General features: G+C 38.7%; 1 protein-coding gene across 1 annotated transcript; it reads right to left on the bottom strand.

Annotated features, from left to right (window-relative positions):
• Positions 1-260: 260 nt before the first annotated feature.
• On the bottom strand, positions 261-19132 carry fam83fa (family with sequence similarity 83 member Fa). The gene is made up of 5 exons (XM_017488126.3): positions 18575-19132; positions 9149-9316; positions 5838-5959; positions 4653-5674; positions 261-1739 (listed from the first exon to the last, which is right to left on the bottom strand). The coding sequence occupies exons 1-5, from the start codon at positions 19046-19048 to the stop codon at positions 1690-1692; spliced, it is 1836 nt and encodes a 611-aa protein (XP_017343615.1). The 5' UTR covers positions 19049-19132; the 3' UTR covers positions 261-1689.
• Between the last annotated feature and the right edge of the window lie 242 nt (positions 19133-19374).

Here is a 19374-nt window from a genome sequence, read left to right as displayed (position 1 = left end):
AAAGATGTTTAACATTATTTATTTATTTCGTTTAAATGGTTTAAGCCATAGCCTCAGCTTAAGAGTATTATGTGTCTGAGAAAACCCATTTGGAAAACCGTGTTACGGTATAGACACACTGACTTCACTCCACCTTGTCTCAGAAAAGGTGTAAAGACAATTATTCAAATCTTATTACAGACCCAATCATGACGAATGATGTTGAACCTTGCCGAAAGCACCTTTAATGTATGCCACTCTTAATCAACACAACGACTAAACACTGTGTACAATTGTATTTTATTACATATTGTTGGATTTTCATAAATTTTTGTATTATTTATTAATTTTCCAATCTGAAACGATAGAAATCTGGATTGACAATGAGAACATCATGGAAATTGAAAAATATGTTCTGGAGGACTAGAGGTAAAGACGACTTATATATATATATATATATATATATATATATATATATATATATATATATATATATATATATATATATATATATAAATATATTACACTTACAATTCATTAATCATTAATAACATCTTAAACTTGAAACACTGCTTATATTTCAAACATAAGCAGTCCAGTGATCCTGAACATGACCTAATGCTTTGTTTGAATGCTTTGTCTTTGTTAAAACTCGGCCATGAGAACATTCACCAAGGTAAAATGGAGGTGAGATTGTTCACGTCACACTCGTTCACTCTGCTCTTTGCTGAGTCAAAAACTTTTTTGACTGCTTCTGGTGATCATCTCTGCAAAACTGAAACTGTGTATGTGGTCTGAAACTTCACGTTCCTCCACTTCCTCTCTCGTTTCACCTCCGTCTGCTACTCGTCTTTCTTTTATTTCTTTGCAACATTAAAGCCAGTGAGAAAATCACACAACATGTCATCTCAAATAACTGCAGGAGTTTATAGATAAAAACAGACGCGGGGTGAAAAATATTCATTTCTGATGAAGGAAAGTTCATTTTGGGTAAGGAGGTCATTTGAGTGCGTGTGTGTGTGTGTATGTGTTAGCTGCAGACGTACAGTGGCAATTCAGTAGTCAAACAAAGGTGGGGACAGAAACTGAGCCGCACCTACAGGACGTATTCTGTGGTCAGGACAAATAGCGTCTACGTACCTGTAAATACAACAGCACTTAAAATATCAACTCCTTCTCAGTTTTTAATATTTATCTGCTTAAATATTTTGATTTAATGGATTTGAAGTGTGATAAAGAACACAAGTGCATGACCTTTAATGAAGCCGTTTAAGAAATGTACATTACTCGCAGTCCTGAAGTCCATTCAGTGCATCCACTCACACGTACATCCACACACACGTCACGTCGCAGTTTCATACCTCATCAGAAAACACACAATCCTAATTTCCACATACTTCCAGGTGACTAAACGAGCCAATGACGTGTTATTCATGTGGTCACATGACCTTCACATTAACATCATCATGCTAATGACATCGACTTCCTCGATTCATTTCAAAGACTTTTGACTTTTTTTTTTTTTAAATCTCACATTTCAGAGGTGAAATCTCTTACACACAAATAATAAAAAATCATCAGGATTTGCCAAGTGCTGAGATTCATATTTCACATGTTTCACACTGTACATTTACATTATGATGCGTTTCTGTCCATTTTCCAACCCATCACAATGTCTTCCTCTGTAAGAGCGTTAAATGTCCCCTGATCTCAGGACTGAATGCACGACTTCTTCTGGTTGCGTTTTTGTCCTTTGGAGCCTGAAAAGACACAAAGGCTGCATTATTCTACTGAAGAGCTCAGAGAATCCTGCCATCAGTCACCAGTTTAATTCAAATCACAAACAATTCACACTCGTACACCATAAACTGGAATGTATTGTACATTATATTACTGCTCTGTTCCCATTTAAAGCTGCTGTGATAATTTTCTCCTGTTTTTGGCCAGTTTTTGCCACATTGGTGATTTTTTTCTACAGGTGTATCAGGTGTGTGTGTGTGTGTGTGTGTGTGTGTGTAGGAAGGGGGGTAAAAATTTTTCGTCTGATGCATTTAGTCGTATTTAGTCATTTTCACCTGCAATCACTTTGGGGAAAGTCTTATAACATGTTGCTGCTGTTGTTTTTAGTCTCCTATGAGCTCATTAGAGATAAAATAAATAAATAAATAAATAAATGAGAAGATAACAGAAATAATGAGGATGATCCAAATGATTAAACCGATTTTTATAACAGCAGCCTCACTTTTTTATTCAATTCAATTTAAATTTTATTTGTATAGAGCTTTTAACAACGGTCGTTGTCTCAAAGCAGCTTTACAGAAACATATAAACACAGGATACAGATTTTAAGTGTGTGAATTTATCCCAATAATTTTATAATCCTTGTTGCCGTTTTCTATAAATCTGTAAATCCCATAATTGTGATCGTATCACAGTGTAACACGAAGATGTTCGAAACTTAGCATGTGTTCATTTTATCGCAACGAGAGTTTTATCACAGACAAGACATGCAAATATTTCATTCCAGTCAGCATTCTGAAAAGCACAATGATAACTCTACACCAATGTGATTTGATTCTGTAATGGTATCTTATTATTAATAATTATCACTTTGCATCTGTAAAGAAAATTATATTAAATGCCATGCAACACTTCAGCAAAATGCCTTTTGACATTTGATATTGTAAAGCATTCCGATTTCGTCAGTTTGTGCACATGAGGTTTCAAGTCGTTCATGATATTTTGTCAATAAATTAAAAATGCTTAAAGGTTTCAGTGAAACTAATCCTGCATGCAATACAATCAGCCACACACACACACACACACACACACACACACACACACACACACACACACACACACACACACACACACACACAGGTTGTGTTTAAAACCTGCAGAATTTTGATCACTGATCTTTAAATCTATTCCGTGGGCCTTGGTTTCTATACTTACTATACTATACAACATCAAGAAAACCAGACCCTGTCTCACCGAACAGGCTACACAGCTACTAGTCCAGGCTCTTGTCATATCAAAACTGGACTACTGCAACGCACTACTCCCGGGTCTCCCAGCCAGCTCCATCAAACCCCTTCAGATGAGTCAGAATGCAGCAGCATGCCTCGTCTTCAACCAGCCCCAGAGAACCCATGTCACACCCCTCTTCATCTCCCTCCACTGGCTTCCTGTAGCCACCCGCATCAAATTCAAGGCCTTGATCCTCACCTACAAGACCTTGACTGGAACAGCACCCTCCTACCTCAACACTCTCCTGAAGGCTTACGTTCCCTCATGCAATCTGCGATCGATTAACGACCGACGCTTAGTAGTGCTTATTCAGTGTGGCTCAAGATCCCTTACCAGAATCTTCACTCTATCTGTCCCTCAGTGGTGGAATGAACTTCCAACCTCAATCTGTACCACAGAGTCTGTTTTCAAAAAACAACTAAAGATCCACCTCTTCCATGAACACGTAACTAACCCCTAAAAATAAAAATAAATAAAAAAAAACCCCTTACTCTGGAACTTACACCTCTACTCTGTGCACATTGCTTCTTCTAGAACTCAATTAAAAGATTACAGTAGCACTACTTGTATTGTTCACTGCTTGATATATCGCTTTGCTTGTATTTAATCTTTTGTAAGTTGCTTTGGGTAAAAGAGTCTGCTAAATGAATAAATGTAAATGTAATGTAAATGTATACTTCTGCAGATATAAATGCACTGATGGTCATTTTGGTGTCTGATTAAATCTGCTCCATGTATCAAGGACTCAAGACAAGGAGCTTTTATTTTTTTTAGAGTAAATACATGTGTTAAATTGCCTGCAACATTTTCATAAACCGCCTGCATTCATTGTCAGACACAGAAACAGCTCCAGGCCACCAGGGGGTGTGATTTTTAACATGAACATTGTAAGGAACTACACATGATGTGGAATTTCTCCTAACCTATGGAGTTAGTGTTTAAGCATTCGCTGGTTGTGTGTTGAGCCTCTGGAGAGTTATTAAACTGTAAACCGGTTAATGAGCTGTGCGTAAACACTCCTAGTCATTAGAGCTTTATGATAATATCGATATTGTTATAAATTATATCACAATACATTTAAACATTGTGATTTCTTTTATAACACTTTTTTCCACCCCAAATTTTTTTTTACACTTTAATTGATGTTAACGTTTTCTACTGTATTAAATTTGAAATGATGAAATGTTCATATTTTTACAGATTTTTTTTTCCCTTCTTTTCAGTGATAATTTATTTTTGGAGACTTAGCATAAACGTATCGTGTTTATTTTAAAGCGGTTATTCATTTATTTATTTCATTGCAATCTGTTAGGAAAACAATATATCATGATGGATATCGTGTATTGCAGAAATATGTTTAAGATGTACAGACACATGGTGTAAAAGTTTGATGTATCGCCCAGCCATAACAATTAACCTAAGATTTGGATTCTGAAGTAATATTCTGGCTAATAAGTAAATGCAGGAGATAAGCATTAACAGGCTAGTTAGGTAGCTTAGCCTTCCACCCAAATAGGCAAAGATTCATTATGCAATAATAACACACTGTTATTTTCTAGGATATTTGAAAGATATTTTTATATTTTGTTTGAAATATTTTTGATATTTATATTTTGTGTTGAAGGAAGAAGAGTGGATCGTACCTTCCTCGGCCCCTGTGTTGATCACCTGCATGGACACGCTTCTCTGCGGCGGTTTGGAGGATTTTTTGCTTTTAAATTTCATCACATTTGGTTTTTCTATGATCACAAACGAATCGTCCAGTTCATCTATGACCTTACTCTCGGGTTTTTCCTGTAACGGAGAAGGTGGTGCTTGTTTGCCATTGGGGATCTGCGAGATCTCAGGCTGCACCTCCTTTATGTGATTAGCCATCCTCGGTGATGCCTTAGTGTGACTAGTCAGCTTTGATGTGTCTTTTATGGGACTGGCAGGCTTTAGGGAGTCTTTGATGTGATTGGCAGGCTTTGGGGAGTCTTTGACATGATTGGCAGGTTTTGGGGAGTCTTTGACGTGATTGGCAGGTTTTGCTTGGTTGTGATTTGCTGGTTTAACGTCTGAGGTATTGGTATTATGATTCCCTGTCTTTAAATCCGGACTCTGGTTGGGCGACCTGCCTTTGAGGAACAGCCTGAAGGAGCTACGCTGCTTTTTTGAACCGAACAACGGCGATTTATTTACATCTTCTTTACTTTCACTCGTCTCCTCAAGTGACACTCTGTCTGACGGCTCTTTAGCACGACTGCTGGTGTGGAGTAACTTCTCCATGTTACTTTCTGAGCTGTTTCTGTTGCATTCCCTGAGCCTTGTCAGATCCTGCAGTGATCCAGTGAGGCCTAAACTGTTTCCCACCACCAGGGCGTATTTGGGATTGTGATATTTGTGAGCAGGAACTTTCAGATTAACCTGTTTGGAGTCTCCCAGAGACACCTGAAAGCGGGAGGTGGATGCAAGTAAAGCAGGTTGGGTGGCAGTGGGCGGAGCTTTCTGGAGCGGCGTGGGTATCGCGTGTCTGGGGGGTTTGGGAATGTGGAACTCGTGGTACAGGTCCACTTTGTCGGACACGGCGTAGAGCTCACGGAAATCGGTATCGAAGAAGTCGACCACCTGACCGGACATGACAGTGATGGTGTTCCGGTTCATACGAGACGAAGTCCAGGTGAAACTGTGTTGGAGGAAACAGAAATGAATACCCGACTGAATTTAACAGAAACAAACGCATCAGTAAATAACATATCGTGGGCTTTTTAAAGTCGAATTAAATTCGATCTTTTTTAGGTTAAAAAAAAAAAAAAAAAGATAAATGATAGATAAACATGAACTCTGACCTGTACGAGCCGAACATCACTTTCTCTCCGTCCACCAGCATGTACTTGGAGCACATTGATCCCGGCAGTTTTCCAAAGGACAGAGCCAGACCGCATCCTCTCACCATCCTCACACGCATGTTCTGACAAAACAATCACAAACCAAAAAAATACTCATTGTACCCTAAAGGTCTCTGCAACATTCACCAGTTTTAAACTTTAATACTTAGTAAATCACAGGGAGATATCATTATCCTGACATGATGTCTGAAAACTCCTGACAGATAATAATATAAAAATAACATAACATTTTTTAGCAAACTATCATACATTTGTTTGAAAATGATATTTAAAAAATAGATATCAGTCACATGACATATAGTTTTGTGATATTTCCCTTAATTTCTCTAGTTAAATATCTTAACCATTTGAAAATAATGTCTGACAAAAATCTCAAAATGTATGAATGGTATGGAAATGTATACATTTCTTCATAAAGTTGCTCCACTGAAACTACACATCGTCACATACATTTGTATCGAATAGCATGAGGAATATTTCAGCGTTTAGTATTAAATGTGCTCTGTAACTTTGCTATTGACGATGGAAAAAAACCCAACCGTGTAGCTTTATTTATTATTACGTAACGTTATCTTTACTTTGTCCTGGGGGTGCACAAACTTTTGCACTCAACTGTATGTTGTGTATTTAGTACTTATAAATAAGGTGAGGTTTAAACACTCCTCACTTAAACAAACATCCAGCAAGAAGCTGGTCATGGAGAAACACGCGCGCACACACACAGAGAAAGAGAAAAAGAGAGAGGCGTGCCCAGTGGTATTTACAGAGCGAGACACAGCAGAGAAAAGACAGCAAGCCAAAAAGGGAACTTGAGTTCAGGAGGGAAAATGGAAAAAGAAACAGAATAAAGAAGGAAAGGCAAAGAGAGAGAGAGAGAGAGAGAGAGAGAGCGGGAGAGAGAGAGAGATAAAAAGAGAGAGAAAGGGAGAGCGAGCGAGAGAAAGAGAGAGAGAGAGCAAGAGAGAGAATGAGAGAAAAGGAGAGAGAGAGAGAGAGCAAGAGAGAGAGGGAGCGAGAGAAAAAGAGAGCGAGAGTGCAAGAGAAAAAGAGAGAGAGAGAGATAAACAGTTTTAGGAAATAAAAGAACCGAGAGAAGTTTCTTGAGCTGTTTTAACTCTCAGTTCTCAGGAACCATGGAGACTGTAACAGTATTAGTTTTGTGTGTGTCTTTGCTGTGTTTTCTAGGCCAGGCTTCAGCAGTAATTCTTTCCCTTACAAAGCGGGGAGTTCACACACAGGGGGATTTGGATGGAAACTGAAGCGACGTGGCCACAGAGACACAAATGACTTTTGTTCAATTTACACACCGTAGCTGCTTGACCGTAAACACTCAGTGTTTAAACAGAAAAGTGCGTTTAAATGTAGAAATGTGTTTCATGACAAACAGAGTCTCAGATTACTGCTTACACCGAATCCCTGACTCTGATCTGATAAATAAGAGGTATGTGTTTGATGGAATGCAAGTCTCTCTCACACACACACACACACTCACACACTCACTCACGCACACACACTCACACATGCACACACACACACTCACAAATGATTTACACAACAAAAGTTTGTTGCTATATAAAGCCAAACCCAGGATTTCTTTTGAACAATTAAAACGCTGTGTGTGAAACTGTTGCACTGCATTTCACTCTCATCACTGCTTCATATTTTTCATCCATCCATCCATCTTCTATACCGCTTAATCCTTTTCAGGGTCATGGGGAACCTGGAGCCTATCCCAGGGAGCATCGGGCACAAGGTGAGGTACACAATCACTGGACAGGGTGCCAGTCCATCGCAGGGCACAATCACATACACATTCACACATCCATTCATACACTACAGACACTTTAGACACGCCAACCAGCCTACCATGCATGTCTTTGGACTTGGGGAGGAAACCGGAGTACCCGGAGGAAACCCGCTCAGCACGGGGAGAACATGCAAACTCGGCACACACATGGCCCTGGCAGGAATCGGACCCCCGACCCTGGAGGTGTGACCTGGTGAGGCAAACGTGCTAACCACTAAGCCACCACGCACCCTATTTTTTTAGGCCCTATATTTAAAAGGTCACTAAATCTGGATCTGAAAAGCTTAATGTGTCATAAGAGTTATTGTTTTATCATTAGATTACAGCCAGAAGATTCTGAAATTCATAGCTAGAAAAGTGAACAAAAGAGATGAGACACAGTGGGCGGAGTCTCTGAGGATTATAAATATTCATACATGTGATGGGTGTTCTATGTAATAATTTCTCAAATGAACAGAAACGTGGAAATTGACTATAGATACATGTCACTGGTTATGTTCCAGTAGCAAAGTAGGATATCTATTAGAGATGCACCGATACTAAATTTCTCAGCTGATACCGATTATTCATGATTCATGAGTGATATCGGCCGAGACTGATAGTTTGGTGGAGCTGCCTTTTATGCGTTCTTTTAAATGAATAATAATTAATTCCACAATTCTGTAAGAAACACAAATAAAAACTTTATTCTCTCCATTTCAACAAGATGTTTCGCAGTAACCTGTCTCATAAACAGAAAACACATCACTCACATTAACATTAACACATGAACTCAATTCTGAAGATTAAATTAAGATTTCTTAACTTATCGAATGTTATTAATTCATATTAATATTGACTGAATTCTAAAAAACCTCCTGTCAGTCTCACATTCACTCACCACAGACAAAAGCATTTCTACTTCATCACTGAACATCAAACTGGTAATATATATAATATCAACTTTTTTTGATGATATTAACTCATATTAACATTAAATGGATATGAAATATCTACTCTACAAATATATATTTTCTGTGCAATATATACTTTTTTGTTCACTCATCTTCATTTAAATCTTTCAACGGTGTACTGGCCCTTTAATTCAGCTCGAGCAGCGCAGCAAAAAAATAAATAAATTAGACTTGACATAAAAATCTTGACGTGTAAAATTTTTAGCAGTGCAGAGCTTACAAACTGCTGTTTTGTCATAATTGTCACCCAATTCAAAATAGTTTCATACAAGAGACATCCTCTTTACACACAGCACGAAATCGATGTGTTTTCCCACCCAATTTTGATTGACAGGATGTAATTGGCCCTGATCATCGGATGTTTTTAAACATGAAAAATCGCCTCTATTGGCCGACACATCGGTGCATCTCTAGTATCTATACATTCATACATGTGTTAGTGTGTGTGTATGTGTGTGTGTGTGTGTGTGTGTGTGTGTGTGTGTTCTCACTCGGAGATGTTGAGCGGAGATCTGCAGCCGGTTGCACATGTCTAGGAAGTGAGGAAGGCCGCTATCATCCAACAGCAGGTACACTGCAACACCACGCTTGCTCGCTGCATCCAGAAGATCCTGCAGGATAAGCAGGTCTGTGAGGAGGTCCATGACCACCGCTATGGTCTAACACACACCCACACACACACACACACACACACACACACACACACACACACACAGAGGGAGAGGAGTCACATGTAATGCTCATTTTGCAGTCATGCTAACATAAAACCTGAGGAAAGTGGAGTGTAATGTGATGGGTGATGTTTGAGGAAGCGAGTCTGAAGTCAGCAGATGAAGTTAAATGTAAAACATCTGTGTCGTGACTCATCAGTTGGGAATTCTGTTTACGGCGTGAAAACGCCGATTCAGCAGATGCGTGTCGACACAGAGCTGCGTGGCTCCATTCTGCACTGCACAGAGGGCCGAGCATCACTCACAGAACTCATATAATAACTCGTGATAAAGTTCTCCTCAGCGTGTCGTTTTAATAATTAGAACAAAAATAAACAATATAATTCACCTTGCTTGTTTTAAAACCTTTAGAAACAACTTAAAACCGGATGATCATCGTTTCTACGCCACTACCCTCATTATAAACAGTAGGATTTATGAATATACATGAGTACGCAAACTTTAGAATTTGGAAACACACTAACACCCTCCTGCCTTCCTTAATATGCAAATATTGCTAACGTAACTAGCTAGCAGTCAAACTTTATTTAAACTTGGCAAAATGTAAAACCGCTTCCACGACAACCACCCATCTCATCTATAGCTAACATTAGCTAGGTTATTATGCAGGATCTGCGGATGGAAGTATACATGCACCGGGTCGTCGTCTTCTGATGCTGTTTATGTAGTGACATCACAAACTGAGATGATGTGTAGCCCCAGCCCTGAATCAGCTCCCAGTACTGAGAAAGACCGTTTTAGGTGGAGAATTGTGATTAAATGCATTGTCTGACCTTACAGTTGGGCAAATAAGTACTGGGACGCGCCAACATGTTTTTCAGTAAATATATTTCCAATGAGGTTATTCACATGAAATTTTCACCAGACATCAGTATTAACTCCAGAAATCTGCAAATATAAAGAATTCACTACAAGTCCATAAATAAAGTTATGTGTAATAAAGTGGAATGGCACAGGAAAAAAAGTATTGCACATGCTAAGAAAAAGCAGTTCTTCAAGACAAGATAAGGCAAGGTACCAGCTGAAATCCATAAGTAATTACCCCTATCTGTGCAAATTAATATCAGCTGGGTTAGTAAATTGATGGTCTATAAAAAGGCTTTTCATTACCAGGGTGTCACACAAGAAACATCTCATGATGGGTAAAAGCAAAGAGCTCTCCCAAGACCTTCAGAACCATAGTGTGTTTTTTTCCAGTGTCATTTCACTTTGTTACACATAACTTATTTATTTGAACTCTCTATATTTCAGGATTTCTTGAGTTAATACTGATGTCTGGTGAAAATAACCTCATTGTGAATATATTTACTGAAATAAATGTTGATGCGTCCAATACTTATTTCCCCTACTGTATATATTCTACAGTACATAATAAAAATCAGCCTCCACAATGAGGCTTTAGCCATTTTAGCCAGGTTCAAATTACAGCCTCATAACAGAGGGTTTCATTCAGCAACACCTTTAACAAAGCAGTTGTGAATTCTGTAGAAAATCAGGTTTAACAGACTCAGTTTTACACGACATAAAGACTTCATACGCAAATGTTAAAAAAAGTGGCCATGTGAGAATGAAATTCAAATCCAAACTGAAAGCCATTTGCTTAATGATCTTGATAAACAGGTTAAAAACCTGAATGTGCTGCAATCTGCAGTTTAAAATCTCTTTATATCATGACATGTTCTTCATGGCTCTTAAACAGGTTCACTACTGAGCACAAGTTAAACAGAGATGATCTGAAAACTGAATTACTCTATCTGCTGATGTCAAATCTCAGATCCATAACTGTAATCAAAAAAATCAATAGAAACCATCAGAAATTCTAATGGTTTCCACTACAAATACCATTACAAACCAACAGCTATCCATTAAAACCATTCCTATTATTGGTCCTTAATGGTATCCACTAGACATAACATGCCACCAATAGAAGACAACATATTACCAGTAGAGACTCACAGAGGTACCATTACAGTTTCCATTAAAACCAATACAATTCCCATTATAACCATTAAAACCATTACAAATCAGCAGACATATCACACGCTTAAGTATTACTCTGTATTTTTCTACAAGTCACTGATGTCACATCCTGTTTCCTGCTCGTGGGTTTGTCCTATTCAGATGTTTTGGAAGTTCTGATAAAATCGGTGTAGGTCATTAGTATAAACTTTTTAAAAAGGATTAAATCCAGAACCACTGCAGCTTTGGTACCTGTTGTGGGAACTCTGGAAGGTTGTATAAAGACCCCTTCGTAAAATCTGGAGCAGCTTGATTTCCAGCTTACTGACATAATTTATGACATGATTAATGTGACATAGTGTAATTATGATGATGTCATTATGTCGTAGGAATGACGTCATCTGTCAGATTTTTCTGTCTTACAGCTGCAACACACGGGGACATCCTATTAATGAATAAAAGTGTTTTATTTATTTTCAAATATAAATGTTTGGAAGAAAGCAAAAATAATTATTTGCTTTAATTTTATACATATATTAATTATTCATTCTAATTTAATTATGATAATCTCATTATAAAACACATTGAATGCATTGTTTGTTCGTTTCTATTCTCTGACTCTCCCCTGCGGTTTTTATATGATATCCGTGTACAGAGAGCTGTTCAGTTACAGGTAGATATATAATCCTTCTTTTTCTTGTCAGAACCTGACCCACGTCTGTCGGCTCACACAGCACTGTCACAGCACTCACACAGCACTCTCACTGCACTCTTACAGCACTCACACAGCACACTCACTGCACCCTCACAGCACTCACACAGCACACTCACAGCACTCACGCTGCACTCTCACTGCACTCATACTACACACTCACTGCACTCTCACAGCACTCACACTGCACTCACACAGCACACTCATAGCACTCACACTGCACTCACACAGCACACTTATAGCACTCGCACAGCACTCTCACAGGACTCACACGCACTCACACTGCACTCTCACAGCACTCACACAACACGCACACAGCACTCACACAAAACTCACATGGAAACACACAGGAATTTAAACTTTAAGCTCCTTTCTGTCAGAGTTGTTTATAATCTGTGTTCTTCCCTCATTCTGTTATCTTCTTTCTTTTTTTTTCATCTGCATGCATCGATTATAATCAGGAATTCCTCCATTCTTCTTCTTCCTTCCCATCATCTTGCTCAGCAGGTAAAACTGAAGCTGAAATGAACGTAATTATCCGAACTTGTTTTGCCCTGGGGTTTTTACTAGCACTGATGGCAGATGTATTGTTCAAATGTGTAATGAATATTAATGAGTGTATAATGAATTTTGATGACTATATAATGTTATTATACATTGGTTTATACACTGGGTGAATACACTGGGTTTATATTACCTAAACTACTGAAAGTGTTTATGTCACTTGTGTCACTTTCTTGAGGGTGATTAAAAAATTATTTGATCATGAATTCTAGTGATTCATTTGATTTATTTACTGTCAGTAATGTTTTCGCTTTCGCTGGCATTTAGCTTGATTTCATATTTCTTTAAAAAATAGTTATTCAAAAGTACCAGTCATTCTTTGAAGTTTATTTTTAACCAGTCAGTAGCATTTAGCAGGACAATCCCCGCCTACAATAGTTCTGGGCTTGTAGAAACACGCTTTCTCCAGAACAGGAACTTAAAAAAAGGTCAGTGGAATGGCAACCCAGGAATTAAACTTGGCCTTAGTTCCTCTGCTGAAAACGCTCTTAAAAAGTCTTCTATCACTGAAAAGGTTTCTGGACTTTTTCTTTTTTTTCTGAGTTCTTCCTGAGTCCCGGGAAACAACATGCGTGAGTCTCTGAAAATCTTCTTGGGTTCCTCAAAAAGTTCCTGAAGCTGTTCACATTCTACTAGAGAGATGTTTGACATGTTTGACAGGTGGGCAGTGAGATAGGGTGGATGATCAGGTGGATAAACATTCTCTCAGCAAGGACAGCTAGAATTCAGTTCAGGATTTCTACTCAATTGAAACTTTAAAAATCTTAGTGCATCTCATGTTCTTTTCTCTGGGCATGTGACTGATAACAGCACGGAGATGTTTCAGAGTGTTTGAGAGGCGTGTCCTTCTAACTGAATCATAATGTCAAGACGTGTTCCTACAGAGGATAATTATGACCTTTTATAACGATTCACCTTTTATGATTTTGAATCAACAAATGCTGAATCATTACAGAAACCGGTACAGGTTCAGCAGGGCTGTGAAGTAACACGTAAAGAGCTGAGAGGAAAAATAAAGTCAAACAAACTCACATCAATTAAGAGGATGCTATTGTTAGACCATGATATAATAACAATAATAATAATAATAATTATAATAATAATAATCCTGTCTAAATGAAATCCAGTCACATGGCAAATGCTGTTCAGATATATTACAATTCCATAAAGAGTTTTCTTAAAGAGCCGAATATTTTACTCTAGTGTGAATTTTTGTTTGGTTTGGCCATGAAAACATTACAGTTTGGAATACAGTCACAGTTTAACGTAGGACCTAACTGGTTCTTCTGAGTGATAAGTGGAACAGACACTCCTACAGCAGGACTTTCCCACCAGGTGACTGATTCACTCACTGTGACATTTCAACTTCCTCCAAACCCAGTGGCCAGGTCTAAGCATGTGTAAAGATCATTCTATTATTATTACAATGAAAAAATTGAATAAAATGTCATTCAGGTGGGAATGTGTCCTACTTTGGTATAATCACAGAAATATTCTTCTAATGAGCTAGAGAAGATTACATAGGTGACAATGCAACATGAGGAATTAACACTGTTCTAAATCCCTCACCATTTTACAGTAGATTACACTAATCACTGCATAATAACCAACAATATTATATAACTGGCATGCCTGACTGACATTTGTTTTCCTTAAATATAAAATTTGTATATTGCCTTCATCTCATGTAGCATTGCATGATATATTTAACGTTCAATATTTTTTTCAAAAACATCAAGATAGCAGGCAGGTCTGTACTATTTTTAAGTCTAGTTTTATTCAGGTGGGTGGAGCCACATAAATATTCATACACGTCCTCACTAGTCCTTATAGGATTTCACTGAGGGATTTTTTTTTGTGATTGCTGCACCTTTTTTCAAAATTTGCGATACAACTTGCAGAGTTTTTTTGTGCATTTGTTTTGCGGAAAACTACTCGAATTGGCGAAATCGTAATCGCATGAAATCGTCTTTCGCAGTGATGTTTGTTGGTAAACGGGACATTTTAGCGCTACTCGTGTTCGATGCACGTGAATCGAAGAGGGCTTTGGCTGAATGCCCGCTGTGATGATGTCACATGACGCGTCTCGACCCAAGTCTGTGGAAAATCTTTGGTAATTTTGAAAATAGCAAGCTCAACAGAATATTGCAGAGTTTGCTGGATTTTGCGTTCATTTCTGCGAGGGACTGGCTTATAAAGCACAACTATTTAGTGAAAGTTTGTGCTCAAAACATAAAAATATTAATTAAGTAAGCAACAGCTTTACCTCTGACTGTTACAAAGCGCCGTGACACTAGAGACTCCTTCCATAATTATTCAATAAATGTCTCCTTATAGTGAAGAAAACTTCACCATATCAATAGTTTTTTAACCTGTTTATTATCGGTGGAGCGTCTGCTGTACGAGTCCCTGTGAATGAGCTGTTGCTATAGAAACGCATTAATATAAACCTGTGATTCGCAGCTGCACTACTGTCAGAGCTGCTGTTATAGAGAATTAATCAACACCTTCTGACCAATCACATTTCAGAACTCAGGGATTTTAATTAATTAATTAATTAATTTACGAACACCGTGGGAGATTTTTATTGCCATCAGATTGTGGTTTTAGGGCTGTTAGTATTTAAACCTACAAGTGACGAGTTTTAATGATTCTTCACAAAAACTGATTGGACTTGTTTTAAAGATGGTGTGATGGACAAGAGATGATGACGAGTGCTTTAAATTGAGTGTTTCATCTTATAATCCTGATCTAAACTATATTTCTATCATATTTATAGAGACAGCCAGATGAAAGCCTGGTCTGTAATCTGGTCTGTCTGATGATGAAGGTGTGTGTGAAGGTCAGAGTGGGAATAAGAGACAGAGGTCATGTGACAGGTCACTAATTACCCTTTTAGCTTTATATTTACTTGTTTATCGCTACATTTTTCTTTTCTTTCACACATCCTCAGATATCATCCACAACACTTAAAACTATTCTACTGTTTTCATTTCAGTTTCTCCTTTATACTTGTACTTCATTACCACCCGATCCTTCACGAAGTTAATTAACGTCTTCAGACAGCAAGTCGTTCGGGGAGAAACACCACACACTGGTGTTCACACTGCAGGGTCTTGTGACTGTTTATATGAACTTTCGCCTTTGTTATTGAAACTGTGCCAAGAACATAAAGTGTTGCGTTGGAAGTCGTATAATCTCAGTACAGACCATGTGACCCAGAAACACTGCTGTACTGCTGAGTGCTTTGTGTGCTTTACAGGAACCGTGTATATTTAGGTATCTGTTATAAACACTGAACGTCACAGCCTGGGCCATACAAGTTCAAATCGAACTGAAAAGTTGTTCTGATAAACAGCATCTATGATCTGATATGATATGATTTTAAAACTTATCCCTTGTTCATGGCTCATCTAGAAATATATGGGGGAAAATAAAAAAACAAACAAACAAATAAATAAAAACAGTAAGGAGAACTCGTATTTCACATATCCAAACATACTATTATGGTTTACTTCATCAGCTACAACAAACAAATTAGTTACCATATTCAGACGTAAAGAAAACTATATTGTATGGCTTCATAGGGAAAAAAAAAACCTAGGCTATTTTACAAACTATGGTTGTATGCAAAAGTTTTTGCACCCCTGGCCAAATTGTATATTGTGTTGATTTTTGGAGTGGAAACAAAAAGAGGTAAACACAACCTCTGAAATAAGCCATTTACAAAAAAAACAACCTTTATGGAGGATGAGTGGGTTAAAATTCCTAAAACAAGAATAAAGTGATATTTCGGTATTTCTGTATCAGAAAGGATCTGCATCAAAGACTAAAGATTAAAATAATAATATTAGAGTAAGTGAATAAAATACAGACCTATAGACTGTATTGAAGTCTTTTATAAATTACAACAATAGCAATAACTTTAAAGGTCTGTTCTATAGACTACAGCCTGAAAGAGAAAAGCAGCTTATAACTCCACTACACTCTGCAGTCTGACCCAGCTTGTGCGTGCGTGCGTCCGTGTGTGTGTGTGTGTGTGTGTGTGTGTATGTAACTGACTCGGGGCGTGTGTGTGCCTGTGTGTGTGTGTGTGTAACTGACTCGGCATGTGTATGTAACTGACTCGGGGCGTGTGTGTGTGTGTGTCTGACTGAACTCAGGTGTGTGAACAGGTGTGAGGAATTAAACTCAACGTTTTCATTTTCATTTAAAATATTTACAAAAAGCAGATGTTTGGATGAATTTATATTTGTATTAATGTTTGTGTATGCATTTTATTTTTCCTTGTGTGTGTGTGTGTGCGTGTGCGTGTGTGTGCAGGGCCGTCACTAGTGGGGTGAAAGGTGGTGACAATTACGGGGGCCCCCACTGCCCAGGGACCCACTAAATTCAGTAGTTACCCTACATAGGCACCAACTACATGAATAATTATTGGCCCGGTTTACTTTCGCAGGAATAGGACCCTTAAGAGCAGGCCCTTGTAGTCACTGTCACATTTTCTCAGTACTGTACTGGCATGCACTGACCGGACGATTACGCAGTTAAAGTCCCCATCTTTTTGTGCTATTATGTAAATAGATTTGTTTTGTATAACACGTGGAAAAATGGATATATGTGTAACAAGGATTACACACCTGTCCACTGCTGATGTGATTTGTTTTAAGATAACAATACTGTCAAGAAAACGTGACAATAACACACTTCTCTTGGATGGATATATTTATTCGCTTTTTAAAAAATATATTATATTATGCAGTAGCATATTATCTTCATAAAAAATTAAGACAATGAGTAAGTTACGTGATTTTATTTGACGGCATTCTTTTCAGTTTCTGAATGTTTACTTCAGCTGTTAGACACCTGATTGGAAAGTCTTTTTTATTAAATTGCTGGTACTTTTTTATTTGTTTTATTTAATTTGATTCATAAAATAATGTTATTATTTTATTTGTTTGTTTTAAATAATTGATTAAGCACTTTAAGAAGTTATTAACGGCTTAATGCCAACGTTCTGATATAATATTTATATAAACATTTAACTTTTGAAATAAAAGAGTTTACAACGACATCACCATGCTCTGTTACAAGTAAATAAATACAGCTGTCATCTGGACTACTGCAACGCACTACTCCCGGGTCTCCCAGTCGGCTCCATCAAACCCCTTCAGATGAGTCAGCAGCATGCCTCGTCTTCAACCAAGGCTTACGTTCCCTCATGCAATCTGCGATCGGTTAACGACCGACGCTTAGTAGTGCTTATTCAGTGTGGCTCAAGATCCCTTACCAGAATCTTCACTCTATCTGTCCCTCAGTGGTGGAATGAACTTCCAACCTCAATCCGTACCACAGAGTCTGTCACCATCTTCAAGAAACAAGTAAAGACCTACCTCTTTTGTGAACATTTAACCAACCCCTAAAAAAATAAAAAATAAAAAGACCTCTGGCACTTACACCTCTACTCTGTGCAATTTGCTTTTTCTGGAACTCAATTAACAGATCCTGTATGGTAGCACTACTTGTATTGTTCTTGTATTGTATATATATCGCTTTGCTTGTAATTTTCTCATTTGTAAGTGGCTTTGGATAAAAGCGTCTGCTAAATGAATGAATGTAAATGTAAATAGACTGTCAAAGTGATAGGATATTACAATTTTAAAATAATATGTAGATGTGGGCCTCCATGCCTATATATTACCATATAAGATATGGGTGGAGGGTGTTGGGGCCCACATCAATAATTTTTCAAGGGACCCAGAACTCCCTGTGTGTGTGTGTGTGTGTGTGTGTGTGTGTGTGTGTGTGTGTGTGTGTGTGTGTGTGTGTGTGTGAGAGAGAGAGAGCGAGAGAGAGAGAGCTCCTAATGATGAGTTTGGTGTGTAGAAGTGACAGACCCCGAGTAGAGGAGGATTTTCTGACCCTCACGCACTGCAGTCGTTCATGGTGTTTACCTTGTGCGCCTCCTGGATGAGTCTCCTCACCACCTCTTTGATGTGAGGACCGTTCTCTTTGGGTGGATGTGTGTAAACCGACACGCGCGTGACTCCTCGATAAAAGCCGCCGGTGGGCCAGCCGAGCTCGAGCGCCGGTGCCTCGGTGTCCGACACTGTGGGCCAGTAAGTGGAGTGAACTCCCGAGTCCGAGCCATGGGGTGAGCGCGGCGCGTGCGACTCTGAGCAGAGATCGTCGTCGTCGGGATCATCGTATTCCCGGAACGTCTCACGAACCCATTTCACCTCGCGCGCCGAGAGGAAGTCTTTGATATTGTCCTCGCGGAGCCGCATCTTGAAGGCACCGTCCCCGTTCCGGAGGAGATGCTCGAGCGCCGCGCGCTGCTCCTCGCTGTAATAAAACTCCGGTTTGCATTCGGAAATTTTCACGTTAACGTGTTCTTCATCCATACAGATGAGCTGCGAGTCGGCCATGACTCTGTGTCAGCTCTCCTCAGCGCACCTTCCGCTACCTGTCCCTGTCCTGCACTGTACCCCTGGAAACTTAAGTGACTTCCTGTAATATTAGAGGGGGGCGTGTACCCGGGAGGAGGTGTTTTTAGGGGTGGAGCTACAGCACCTGGTGTCCGTTATATAACTCACTTCCGACCGAAGTCCTGAACCCCAGGATGTTCAGAGGAAGTTCAGGGAAGTTCAAACAAGTTTAGTTGATAGTTAAACAGCAACAAAGTGAATTATTACACTGTTATTACACACAAACTTCGAAATATGTTAGAACAACAACCACAACAACAACAATC

The sequence above is a fragment of the Ictalurus punctatus genome, chromosome 2 (assembly GCF_001660625.3).
Source record: "Ictalurus punctatus breed USDA103 chromosome 2, Coco_2.0, whole genome shotgun sequence".
In the NCBI taxonomy this organism is placed as follows: domain Eukaryota; kingdom Metazoa; phylum Chordata; class Actinopteri; order Siluriformes; family Ictaluridae; genus Ictalurus; species Ictalurus punctatus.
This window is presented reverse-complemented; position numbering and strand designations above follow the sequence as displayed.